Source organism: Erithacus rubecula (assembly GCF_903797595.1).
Source record: "Erithacus rubecula genome assembly, chromosome: 1".
NCBI classification, from domain to species: Eukaryota; Metazoa; Chordata; class Aves; order Passeriformes; family Muscicapidae; genus Erithacus; species Erithacus rubecula.
Genome location: NC_136658.1, coordinates 109,294,133 through 109,306,656, shown reverse-complemented (window position 1 = coordinate 109,306,656; position 12,524 = coordinate 109,294,133). Strand labels below are relative to the sequence as shown.

The 12,524-nt window shown below is 47.2% G+C and overlaps 2 protein-coding genes across 2 annotated transcripts in view; both read right to left on the bottom strand.

Moving 5' to 3' along the window:
- Positions 1 to 4,743, bottom strand: part of BRWD1 (bromodomain and WD repeat domain containing 1) — a 41,720-nt gene extending 36,977 nt beyond the window's left edge. Inside the window, exons 1-5 of the mRNA XM_079312245.1 lie at positions 4,587 to 4,743; positions 4,407 to 4,465; positions 4,235 to 4,264; positions 3,990 to 4,049; positions 794 to 944 (exon numbers count right to left, since the gene is read on the bottom strand). Of these exons, the coding sequence (XP_079168371.1) occupies positions 794 to 944; positions 3,990 to 4,049; positions 4,235 to 4,264; positions 4,407 to 4,465; positions 4,587 to 4,644 (358 nt within the window). The 5' untranslated portion in view covers positions 4,645 to 4,743. The remainder of the gene's footprint in view (positions 1 to 793; positions 945 to 3,989; positions 4,050 to 4,234; positions 4,265 to 4,406; positions 4,466 to 4,586) is intronic.
- Positions 4,744 to 7,649: 2,906 nt separating this feature from the next.
- On the bottom strand, positions 7,650 to 12,477 carry HMGN1 (high mobility group nucleosome binding domain 1). Its single transcript, XM_079313099.1, has 6 exons — positions 12,318 to 12,477; positions 12,044 to 12,076; positions 11,905 to 11,934; positions 11,775 to 11,825; positions 9,825 to 9,956; positions 7,650 to 8,547 (listed from the first exon to the last, which is right to left on the bottom strand). Exons 1-6 carry the CDS (start codon positions 12,330 to 12,332, stop codon positions 8,500 to 8,502), a joined length of 309 nt encoding a protein of 102 aa, XP_079169225.1. The 5' UTR covers positions 12,333 to 12,477; the 3' UTR covers positions 7,650 to 8,499.
- Between the last annotated feature and the right edge of the window lie 47 nt (positions 12,478 to 12,524).

Below are 12,524 nucleotides of genomic sequence, written 5' to 3'. Positions count from 1 at the left end.
AATGCCAAGAGAGCTGCAGTTCCAAAACACAGCAAAGAGCCCATCTAGACTGGCCTTAAACCCAGGACTGAACCACCAAAAACCAGGCACCAACTGCCCCAAAACTTCTCACAAACAGTGAAGAGTTAAAGTGAAAAATCCATTTAACAGTAACAGAAGGAGAAAAACCAACACAACCAACCACCAAAGTTTGAAATTATTTCTAAATGATGGTACTCCTGCAGTTCACATGACACAAAACTAAAATTTCAACTGATTTTTATCATTTTCCTGGTTATTTACACAGGAATGTAATGAGCAGTTGTTAATATGAAGATATTATTTAATGAGATGATCTCAAGAACCTTTCAGTAACTAAAGGGGATTTACAAGAAAGCTTGAGAGGAATTTTTCACAAAGCCTTGGCATGAAAGGACAAGGGGGAATTGCCTCAGGCTGAAGGAGGACAGTTTTAGATGGGATGTTAGGAAAAAATTCTTCCCTGGGAGGATGGGCAGGCCCTGGCACAGGATGCCCAAAGCAGCTGTGGCTGCCCCTGGATCCCTGGCAGTGCCCAAGGCCAGGCTGGACACTGGGGCTGGAGCAGCCTGGGACAGTGGGAGGGGTCCCTGCCCATGGCAGGGGTGGAATGGGATGAGCTTTAAGGTCTCTTCCAACCCAAACCATGCTTGGATTCCAAGAGGTCATTTCCAAAGTGACAGTTCTGCCTTTCTTATCCACACTATTCCCCAAATCGCAACTCTGTACCCATGACAATGTATCACACCCACTTCAAACAAAAAGCAGATCCTACCTTTTGCTGTTCTTAGCAAGGACTGCCTCCCTGCCCCAAGCAAGGAATTCACTCTGGAAATGCTGGGTGGGATTTCCTTATCCAGGATAGGGCCAATACGTTTGCAAATTTGTAATAAATGATCTGGAGCCACATGTTTGTTGGACAGCACCTGACAGAAATTCAAGGTTTAAAAATAAGGATAGTACATGCAGAACAAATGAATCTAAAAGCGTCAATGGGCAGGGGTATATTCAAAATTTTTTTTTTTAGTTCAACTTACAGAGAAAAATAAATTCTGTTAAGTTCTGATTTAGTAAATTCAGAGGGTACTCTGCAAGCTAGGAAGATCTGTAGTAAAAATAACTGGAGTAAAGTTACCACTGCACATCAGTATTTTATTACTGGAAGTTTACAGGAATCACCCTTGTGGCACCCTACACTGAGTGTCTTTGCTCAATTCACCCTATTATTTGTATTAAAAGTAAGAAATGAAATTCAAACCCTTCTAACTCAACATCACAGAGAAAGTGGCTGCAATCAAGCACAAGAATTAATGCAGCTACTACTTGTTCAGTGAACTGCAGACCAGCAGGTTTGAGTACAATCTCTCTGGAAACAGTTTCCTTGAAGAACCAGTACAACATAGCCTAAGTCTGCCCTACTTCCTTAAACCAAAGGATCAAACCAGTCATCCCTGCATTCAGGAATGATCCCACACTATCTGCATCAAGCAACCTAAAAAAAAAATACACCCCCACACACACTCAGATGTCTCAGACAAGAACAGATGTGCGCGGGTTTTGATTATTTTTTCCCCCTTTTCTTTCTGAGAGATCAATCTAAAAAATCCTTATTCTTATCAAGATAACTGCAATAATGCAGAAATTAAAGACACAAAGTAAGTGTTTAAACAGCCTTGAGTAGAACAAACCATCAGAATCATAAACTGAAGCTGTTGGGGAGGTCTGAAGCAGCTGGGATCAACAGCCCCACGCTTCCTCCAGTGTGACCTGGCCACAAAGCAGTCAGCCCCAGCAGCCACAGTGCTCCTGCAGCAGCCAGAGAATTCCCAGCCAATCCATTCAGGAGAGGCTCAGGGCCACACCAGCTCAGGTATGTGGCCTCTTGCCCAGGTGGCTGAGAACACAGGCAGAACGAGCTGGTGCTGCTGATGCTGCTCCCTTGGCCAAATGGCTCAGCTTGGATGAGCCAAGTGTCCCAACAGGGCTGATCTGCTCATCACAACAGTGGCAATAAAAATGTACCACACACTGCCAGAAAGTTGCCCAAATGCTCACTGAGCATTCAGAAGGTACAATTTAAGTCACTTTGCACTTGTTTTTAATAATAAAATCCAGGTATAAAGCCTGTGGTGCACAGGTTGTATCTCTGGCAGGGTGGGAGGTGATAACATCAGTAAAATAGCTCCCAGTACCCCACAGGCAAATCTGTCCAAGCAAATCAGCCCATCAGATGCTCAAGGTTGATTATAAGAAATGTATCTGATAGCCCAAAGATTAAAAAATGCAGTTTGACATCATTTCTTAATCAATTTTGACTCGTGAATTGGTATAGAGCAGTACCAGCCATAGCATCCAGACAGAAAGGTCAGCATGCTTTCTGCCAAACACTAAAACCCTTTTTGTTTGCATGCCATCAGCAATAAGTATATTTTCTAAATACCACCCTTGCATGTAAAACCTTGCAATTCCTTTCTTTTTGAAGTAGTTTTGCTGAGATTTTGGAAGGAACAGTTATTTTGCAATTCCATGCTGAGTAAGGTGGAATAGAAATAATTACACCACATGACTGCATTTGTCTGTGGTCTCTGCAAATTCAGAGTGAGACCAGTGGGAGAAGAGGTTCTCAGAGCCCCTCAAAAAGCAGAAACTAAAACCCTGAGAAGATTAATTTAGCTATTCTGACACAGTACTGCCCTGTGCAGAGATTTCCTTTAAATTGGGCAGGAAAAAAGAGGTAGAAGCAGCACATGTTAAAGAACTAGTTTGACAATTGCATATGCAGAATAACCACAGCTAAAACCAGCCCTGAAATCAGAAAAATACACACATGGCATCTCCCAAGACCCTGCTTTTTGTCAGAAGAAATGGGGTAAGAAACCAACAGTGAAACAACAAAAAAACTCCCAACAATTCTTGGTAAGCTTAACCCTACTTTCATCTTGCCTAAATTCAAGTCAGAGCTTGAAAATATTCCTGTTCAGCAAGGCCAGGTTCATTAGTAACTTAAAAAAAACCTGATCTAAAACCTTCCTTGATCAAGTGACCACAAGGAGAGGTAGAGGAAATGGAATCAAACTTATCATTTCAAGCAATACTCAAATAATTAAGAAAATGTCTTGAACAACATTTCATTCCTTATCTATGCAAATACGATCCTGATATCTTTAAGTGCTTCACAAGAGGGAGTTCATTGCAACAAGCAGTCAATTAACCTGGAATGCCTGAACCATAGGTGGGAAAAAGCAAGGACAAACACCTCTTTCAAGGAAACACTATCAAATACAATAAAGCAAGATAAAAAACACACTGGGCAGGGCAGGCACCACCAGGCCATCAATCCCTGGCATTCAAACTCTTTGCCACTTAATTTTAAGCCTCAAAGCAGAGCTCTGCCGCCTCTAAAAACAATTCAGAACACACCACACCAGCTTTGGAAGGGCAGAAAGTGCATTTGATGGAGAGATCACCCCCATATTTCCAGCACGTTAGAAACAAAGCCAGGACCAGCGAGGAACCGGCGATATGAGCACATTCGCAGCCACCACAACTGCCAACCCTCGGGTTCTGAGCAGCGATTTCATTTCCTAATCTGTTGGAGGGGGCTGAAAGAAACCAACCAGAAAATAAATACCGACAAATCACAACGTGCCTCACAAGCTGGCCCCTGAAACTCCGAAATGAAACCTCGCTGGAGATTGGATCCTGCCTGCATGTAGGCAGTGGCATGTACCACTGCACAACGCCAAGCTCCACCTCTGCTATGTAAACAATATCCTCAATTTAAACCACCGCTTGTGTTTTTGTTAGTCTGATGTAAAGAAATTAAAGGCCCCTTCTAAAGTAAATCCAGTGTTCAGAGGCAGAATGGTATTGGAAGGTGATGATTTGGGCCTACTCTTAAAGCTAGAGGGTCTAACATCAATGTTATCACCGTAAATAAAAGGGGTTTTTTTAAAAGAGAAAAGTCTCACCAATTCTTCGTAACTTCTATAATGCTCATTTCCTTGCCAATCCAACCTTTTAGGAAGCAACTAAATAAAGGAAAAACAAACAAACAAAAAAAGACATGAGCGATTAAAGGGGAAAGGAGGGATTACAGACCACATCCAAAACAATGTGTGCTGAGGGGAGAAAAGTTGAGACAGCGGCAGAAACTTGAATGACTTGCAAAGGAAACTTTTGACTACAGCAAGATTTCATCAGAGCCCACACAGACCTGGTGCTGCTCCAGCTCCTGCACCAGCACCTGCAGAAGAAAAGGGAAAAACACAGAGTCAGGGACAAGCCACGATCGGGCTCCTCCAGAGCGGGGGTCGCGGTGCTCGCACGTCCCCCGAGGCTGTGCGGGCAGAGCGGGGTCCCCGCAACGCGCTCAGCCCCGCACTCACCTTCAGCGCTCTCCTGCAGGGCCCGGTGCTCAGGAACCGGGCGATGAGGAAGTAAAGCTCTGTAAGAGACACGGCAAGAGACACGGGGATGAGCCGGGGGGCGGCCGTGACCCATCCTGAGGGGGGGGCAGGAAGATGGCGGCGCCGGCGGCACCTCCTGAGCCCGGCCCGCGGTGTTACCTGATTCAATGAGCGGCAGCGACGCGCCGGAGCTGGAAGAGGCCGCAGGCTCGGCCATGGCGGGCTGAGGGCGGCGGGCCCGGCTCGGCACGGCGCTGTCAGCGCCTCCCCTCCCCTTCCTCCCTCCCCTCACGGCCGCCCCCCCGCTCCCCTCAGCGCTCCCTCCCTCCCTCTCCCCCTCAGCGCAGCCTCGGCGGCGCCGCCGCCATCGCCGCCGCACCACCCGCCACGGCGCCGCCGCCGACACCTCCGCCGGGAGCGCCCGCGGGGGGGCGGTGGAAAATAGTGCCCGCGACACCGGGCGCTCCGGGCGCGCCGGGAGAACAGCGGAGGAGGCGTGTGGCTGCGGGGAATACACTCGGAAGGCGGCGGGGCGGGCGGCGTGGGGGATGGCGGGGAAGGCGCCCGGTGAGGAGAAGAGGAGGAGGAGGCGCGGAAGGATCGCGCGAGGAAGGCGGCGGTGACGCGCACCGGGGGCGGGGCTGAGCGCTGCGCGGCGGCGGCGGGGAGAGGCGGCGGCTCGGGCGCTGCGATCGCCCCCGGGAGCTGCGGTGCTGCCGCCGCCGCCTCGGCCTTCCCAACCCGGCACAGCCCTCCCGGGGACCCGCGGCGGGGCACCGAGAGCCGGCTCCGGGGCGCGATGCGGTGGCGGAGCGGATACCGTGTGCCGCCAGGCCAAGGCCTTTGCCTCGAGTGCCGTGTCCGCCTCTGGGCCCCTCGCTGCTAGGATAGCGAGGGATTGCAGCTTATCCGGAGGAGAGAACGGAGCTGGGAAAGGGCTGAGGGAGCTGGGAAGGGGCTGAGCCTGGAGAAAAGGAGGCTCAGGGGGGCCCTTGCGGCTCTGCACAGCTCCCTGACAGGAGGGGGGATCAAGCTCCGCTCCAGGGAACGGCCTCAGGCTGGGCCAGGGGAGGCTCATCGGGAGTTTTTTCGCTGAAGGGGTGATTGAACATCGGAATGTGCTGCCCAGGGAGGTGTTGAAGTTCTCGTGCTCAGGTCGTTGACGAGGTGCTGATCAGTCAAAGGTTGGACTCGATGACCTCAGAGGTGTTTCCCAAGCTAAATGGTTTTGTGATAATGTGATTCAAAGTGCACTGCCCCGCGTGGTGCCCGGCGTGCCCCATGCCCGCAGAGATTTGGGAGCATCGATGCCGGAGCTTAGGGACAGCAGAGCTCCATGGGGATGCTGGGGGACACCAAACACCAGCTTGGGGACGGGCATTCCCACACCCCTCCAGCAGCACTGCTTCACTGAGCCAGAAAAAACCACTCTGCCCCCTGCCTCAAGCCTGGCTCCCGGAGACAGGATTTTGGGAGCTGCAGAGAGCCCAGAGGAGGCAGCAGGATGAGCAGAGGATGGAGCAGCTCTGCTGGCAGGAAAGGCTGGCACAGCTGGGATTGTTCACCTGCACAGGAGAAGCTTTGGCTGAGCTCAGTGTGGCCTTGCAGGGCCTGAAGGAGCTGCAGGAAACATGGAGAGAGACAATTCCCAAGGGATGGAGGGACAGGACACAGGGAATGGCTTCAGACTAAAAATTTACAGGTTCAGATCAGATATTAGGGAGAAATTCCTCCCTGGGAGGGCAAGGCCCTGGCACAGGGTGCCCAGATTTGCTGTGGCTGCCCCTGGATTCCTGGAATGTTCAGTTCCAGGTTGGACACTGGGGCTGGAGCAGCCTGGGACAGTAGGAGGTGTCCCTGCTCTTGGCAGGGGTGGCACTGGATGATGTTTAAGGTCCCTTCCAACCCAAATAATTCTTTATTTTTTTTTCTTTCTCACAGTTGTTTTCCAGCCATGCCCAGCCTGAATGGGGATAAAAACACCAATGGCTGTACTTGTGTTACATTTTAAATCCAAGGTATTCTTTCCCTATTTCATTCCCCACCTCTGGTACCTTGAAATGCAATTTTAGAACCTTGATATAAATTATTTTTATGTATCATTCCTTTAAACCAAACATCTCTTAGCAGTATACAAAGACACTTGAGTATCTCTAAAGAAAGAAATTCTGTTTTCCTGCTGTTGGATTTTGAATCAGAATGTGTTGCACTGGATGCAAATCTGCATCAGCTCTCGCTCCAGTCCTGAGCTGAAGTGCAAATCAATCTGGTATCACACAGGACAGAGAGTAATATTGAGAAGTTACAATAAATGAAGCAGTAATAGATGTGAGATGCTGAAAGTAGACAGGATCACAGCCTCAGAGACCCAAAACACATGAAAAACAGACACTGTAAAAACAGGGATAAGTGGTTATTTTGGGGGATTTACCTGCAAGTTTATAACTTATTTAACTGGTGGGCTGAACTTGCCAGAACCAAAGAGTAAATAATATTCTGGAGCTAGATCATGTTACTATTAAATTAAACCAAGAAATATAGTACCTGGAAGGGGGTGTTGGGGGAAGCAAGTTAGAAAAGTGGCATCAATTTCCAGTTTTGAACTTTCCAAGAACTCAAGGCCAAAGCCAGGTGTGCTCTGTGAGGAACACACCTGTGATGGAATGGAATAGGAACAGGTTGTGGTCTAAGGGAGGGAGAATTCCTATAGGAAAATTAAAGACTGATGAAGTATTGCAGAGGTAAAAATGGTAAAATTCTTCCTGAAATGAAAGTATTGATTAAGAAAGCAAGTTAGAAGTGAAACTAAAGTGTGTTCTTTTAGAAATAACTGCAGCAGTTTGAAAAAGGTACTAAAATCATACAGGAAGCAGGTACTGGGCTTGCAGGTGCTAAGAGCATAAACAAGTTCTGGGGCAAAAGGAATAAAAAACAACAAAGAACAAACGTTACTCTTTGATCTTGGCTCCTCCCAGGACAAGGTGACAGTTGTCTGGCTGGCATCTGATGCCTCCTATTATTGACTTTTTTAAAGCAAACAGCAGCAGCACAAAGCTCTCAGCTTTCAAACTCGAAGTTTAGATTAACACTGCAATTCTCCACTCCCTGAGCTGCCAACCATCTCTTTAAAAGTTGTTTTAACACTCTGAAGGACACAGTTAAAAATCCAAACCACAGCACTCAGATTGTGAGTTCACAGTCAACACAGGAGCTATGGAAACATCCTTTTGTAATCAAGGTTTATTTGGCTTTTGTTTGGTGATCACAAACACTATCAACACTTTTACAATTGTTTTTATTCACAGAGCTTTTTTTAAATCTAAAAACTAATTCTGTTTTTTTTTATCTAGCACTATTTCAAATATTTTTCACTCAATCTTTGTAGACAAGCTGTCATTTAAAACTAGATGTCAAGTTCCAGTATCTCAAATATTGACATAACAAGTTCCATCTGCCAAGCAGAAACTTTTACTTAAGACAGTATTTAAAGATATAAAATAAAAGTTTCCAATCTTTTGCATCACAGCTACAAAGTTGTTGGAAAAAAATAAAGCTGCAACTACCAAAAATAACTTTATCACTGATATACATCACTCAGCAAGAAATCCACCACTAGGGAGCAGTTTTATTAGATAAGCAATTCTACTGATGGTACAACCATAGAGAAAGATAAATAACTACAATGTTAAGACATTCTCAACACATCATTATGAATTCCAAAGTCTGATCTGTGTTATGCTTCATTTTATAGGATAGAAAACTGTCCCTTGGAGTCTGTGGAACATGAGGCCTAATGAGGGCCTCAAAGCCCTCTCCTTAATTAACACACTGTTAATTTCTGGTTTCATAGAAAACAGACAACCAGTACATGATTTTACCACTTAAAAAAAGCATTTACACTTATCTAAATATGTAAAAAAATGGGTTGAGTCGGGATTCTCTCCTTTTTAAAAAGGTGTTTTCTAGAACTACTAAAAAACTTGCATTTACAAAATAGTTGATAAAAATATTCCTCTGAATTGTACAAGAAGAAAGGTTTAAGGACCACCAGTTACAGATGTGGGAGCAGGTGTCACTCAGACTTCACTTCTTTCTCTGCAGCTGCATCAGGTGCTGGGGTCTGGAAAGGGAAAAAAAAAAAAAAACAAAAACCAAAACCAGAACACTTGAGTGCAGGAAGTTTTTAATGGCTGAGATTAGTTCAGAGTGGTTTTAATGCATGAAAGGACAGAATAACCCTGACATGTTCCTGCAGATTTCTCTTGGGTCATGACCTGCTAAACCAAGCTGTCACAAAAAGGCTCCCTGGATCCACCAGGATGGATTTCAGGATGTTGATTTGTTACTAAACACACATTGCAAGGGATTTTAATTGGATTAGTGCCTTGATGACAGAAGAAACTTCAGCTTTTACACAGCTACAATTACATATGAGGTGTTTAAAATACACTTCATGCCTTTAAATTTCAGTGCCACACTTAGATTCTGATTCTTCAAATCTTAAACCTGTTTTTATTCTTAACAAACAATAACATCCAACAGGACAGACTCTGCCTCTCCTAGACTTTGGTACAAAATTACATCTGGAATTTTGGATGGTGTGACCAAGTCATCATCTTATTCCTTGTAAATTTACTTAATCTTTGCACCAGTGAGTTAAAGGGACCCCAGATGGGAATGCACCACATTTGGTTCAGCTGCTGAAATAATACAAGCATGAATTAAAAGGCTGCAATAATGCCAAAAATTCAGTCAGCTGAAGAACTCAGTTACAGCACAACTTTTTCACACTGCAAGCTTGCAAATGACAAACTGTTACCCCAGAGTAAATCCTCCTGTTCACTGAAGTACCATCCTGTATCTTCCTTGCCCACCAAACCCCATCATCTACCTAAACCCAAAATATTCACTGAATTCCTGAGAATGAGGGGACATTCACTGTCACAGAAACCTGACACCAGCTCTAGGCCTGTTACCACACTTGTGCTTCATCCACTTGCCCTGGTAAGAGGATTGCTTTTCCCTGCAGATCTTGTCCTAAATTTGTAACTGGCTTAAGTCTGCATTCTAGGGATATGCAACAGTGGAGGATGCTCTAAGTGACCTGACCCATGTCCAAAAAGTTCAACCACAGAGCTACTCTGGCACAGTCACTTCTCCAGCAACAACAACTCATTAATTGTTCTACTTTGTCCCTGCACCAACCTGTCCCTTCTCCCAGCAGTGTCTGTCAATGTCACCTCAACTTTGCCCAAATCAACTCTGGGTTTTCACTCAAGACTTTCCAGGCCCAAGAAAAAAATATGTTTCATCAGTCAAGGAACTTTTGTAGCACAAAAACCCCCAAAACAACTTCTCAGTAACAGCAGAATCCAAACCCAGCCCTCCAAATTTCACCTCCTCAGTTTTAGCTTCCCCATTTTCTGCAGGCAGGTTGTCCTTTGTCTGTTCCTGGTTTGTTTCTTCTGTCTGTTTTCCTTTAGGCCCCTTCTTCCCCTTTGAAGGAGCTTTCTTGTCCTCAGATTTATCCTACAATAAAATACATTTTCAGCAAGTCAGTTGTTGTGACCAGGTAAATCTTGAAAATAATAAAAAGCACAGAAAACCAAGATGGATTTGCTAAGCTACCAACAACCCCTAATCACCTACTGACAAAATATTTCAGAATTACATAATTGCTACATACTGATTCCTATACTTTGACAAAATGTATTTTTCTTCATTGATATTTATTTTTGAAGCCCACCAAGTAACTTTACAATGAGCAAAGTTCTCAGAACTGGAAAAAATACCATAAGGAAAGTTTTAAAAACTGACAAAGTTGATACAAAAAAAAGTATTTTTTGATTAATCAAATTTTAAAAATTGACTGTTAATAGCTTAAAGTAGTTATAAGGAGAAAATCAGTATCACACATGTCAGTCAATATCAATGAGCAGCATTAAGTGCAGATGCATCAGAGACACTGGAAAAAAAAAAAAAAGAAAAAAAAAAAGGAAATTACAACTTGTTAACTTGGTAGAATTGGAAAGCTTCCCCAAATTTTTCAGGTTTACAGCCCTCAGAGTGGGAACACACTGATATCAAACCACTGGAATGAAGGTGGATTCCTGATAAATAGGATTAATACAATGAAAACATCAGGTAGTCTGCAAAGATTATTAGTTTATCTGAAATTAGAGAATCACAGAATGGTTTGGGTTGAGAGGGATCTTAAAGATCATGGAATTTAAACTCCAACAACTCCCACTGTCCCAGGCTGCTCCCAATCCCAGTGTCCAACCTGGCTTTGGGCACTGCCAGGGATCCAGGGGCAGTCACAGCTGCTCTGGGAATTCCATCCCAGGGGACAATTCCTAATTCCCAATATCCCATCCAGCCCTGCCCCTCTGGCATTGGAAGCCATTCCCTGTGTCCTGTCCCTCCATCCCTTGGAAATTGTCTCTCTCCATCTTTCTTATCAACTTCCTTCAGGTACTGAAAGGCCACAATGAGGTCACCCCAAAGTTCTTAATCACTACATTCACAGAGAAAAGCTTCTGATGACAAAGAAACACTCAACGACACAAACAGCAACAAGCCAACAGACACAAACCCACTTTTACTTCTCCAAAAAAACCAAATAAGTTTACATCTCACTTATTTGCACTTTGAAAGGTTTGCTGAAAAATTCAAAGATCATACAAACCCACTTTTTTACACACACCTGAAAACTTGAACACATGAATGGAAGCTCATGTGGTTTTTAAGTGGCAAATACATTTCTCTTCCCTGTCCTAACACCATGCTTTAAAGCATCAGTAGGTGTATTTTATCCTCTCTTGTTACAGAGATGAAGCACAACACCATGCACACAGTCACTGAATCACTCAGTTTGGAAAAGTCCTCCAAGATACTCCAGTCCAACTTTAATTGAGCACCGCCCTGTCAACCAGAGCAGAGCAGTCAAACAGCATCCAGGCTACCCTTGGACACCTCCAGGGATGGTGATTTCACCACCTCCCTGGGCAGCTTTTCCAATGCCTGCCCAGCCTTTCAGTGAAGAAATTCCTCCTGATGTCCTAACGCACAGTTGCTTTGACAGTCAAGTAGTTCCACCCAATACCAAACCACAGTGTAACACGCATGGATGGATCCGTGCCCACACTTTCATGCAATGCCTGGAGCTTAACAAGGATCTACATAGGCAGTGATGGAATGTACCTGTAAACACTGGCAAAAGCACATTAAAACAACACCTCAGCCAAGTGAGTGCTCCCGCAAGGAATAAAACCATTCCAGCCGCACCGAGGACAGTGCACGGGATGCCCGCGAGCACCTCTCCCTCCCCTTTCCCAATTCTCTCACCTTTGCCGGCAACTTCTTGGGTTTCGGCTCTGCTTTGGCGGGCGCGGGTTTCTGAGGAGAGAGAACAAGTCAGGCGGGATCCAGCCCCCGGGGACCCGTCCCGGGCAGGGCCCCGCCGCTCGGCACTTACCGCGGAGAGCCGCGCCGATCGCCGCTTGGGCTGCCAGACACGGGGAGACAGAGAGACACAGGGAGACAGAGAGAAGGGCGTGAGGGGCGGGCGGCGCGGGGGCAGCCCCGCCTGCCCCGCCGCCCTGCTCGCTCCTTACCTCCTCAGGGGCGTCCCCGTCCGCCACCGTCACCTGCAACACACACGGCGCGTCAGCGGCCGGGGCGGGACCGGCCTCTCGCCGCCTCTCGAGCCCCGCCGAGCCCCCCCGAGCCCCCCGCACCCTCAGCCCCCCACCCGGCCCGAGGGGAAGGCGCCGGCCCCCGGTACCGCCCGCCGCAGCGGAGCCCGCGGCGCGGCCGCTTCCCGCCCAGCCCGCTCCCCTCCCGTCCCGTCCCCTCCCGGTGTCTCCGCTCGCTGCCGCCCGCCTTCACCTTCCTCTTCGGCATCTCGAGGCTCCCGGCCGCGACCCCCGCGGCGGCTGCGGCTGCTGCTGGCGCGGCGCGGGCGCTGCGAGCGCTGCTGCGGCTGCCTGCGAGCCACAGCCCGGCTGCGCCGCGGAGCCGCCCCCCCTCCCCTCCCCATCCCGGCAGCGCCAGCGGCGCCGCAACAGGATCCAGCCGGATCGGCGCGCGCCCCGC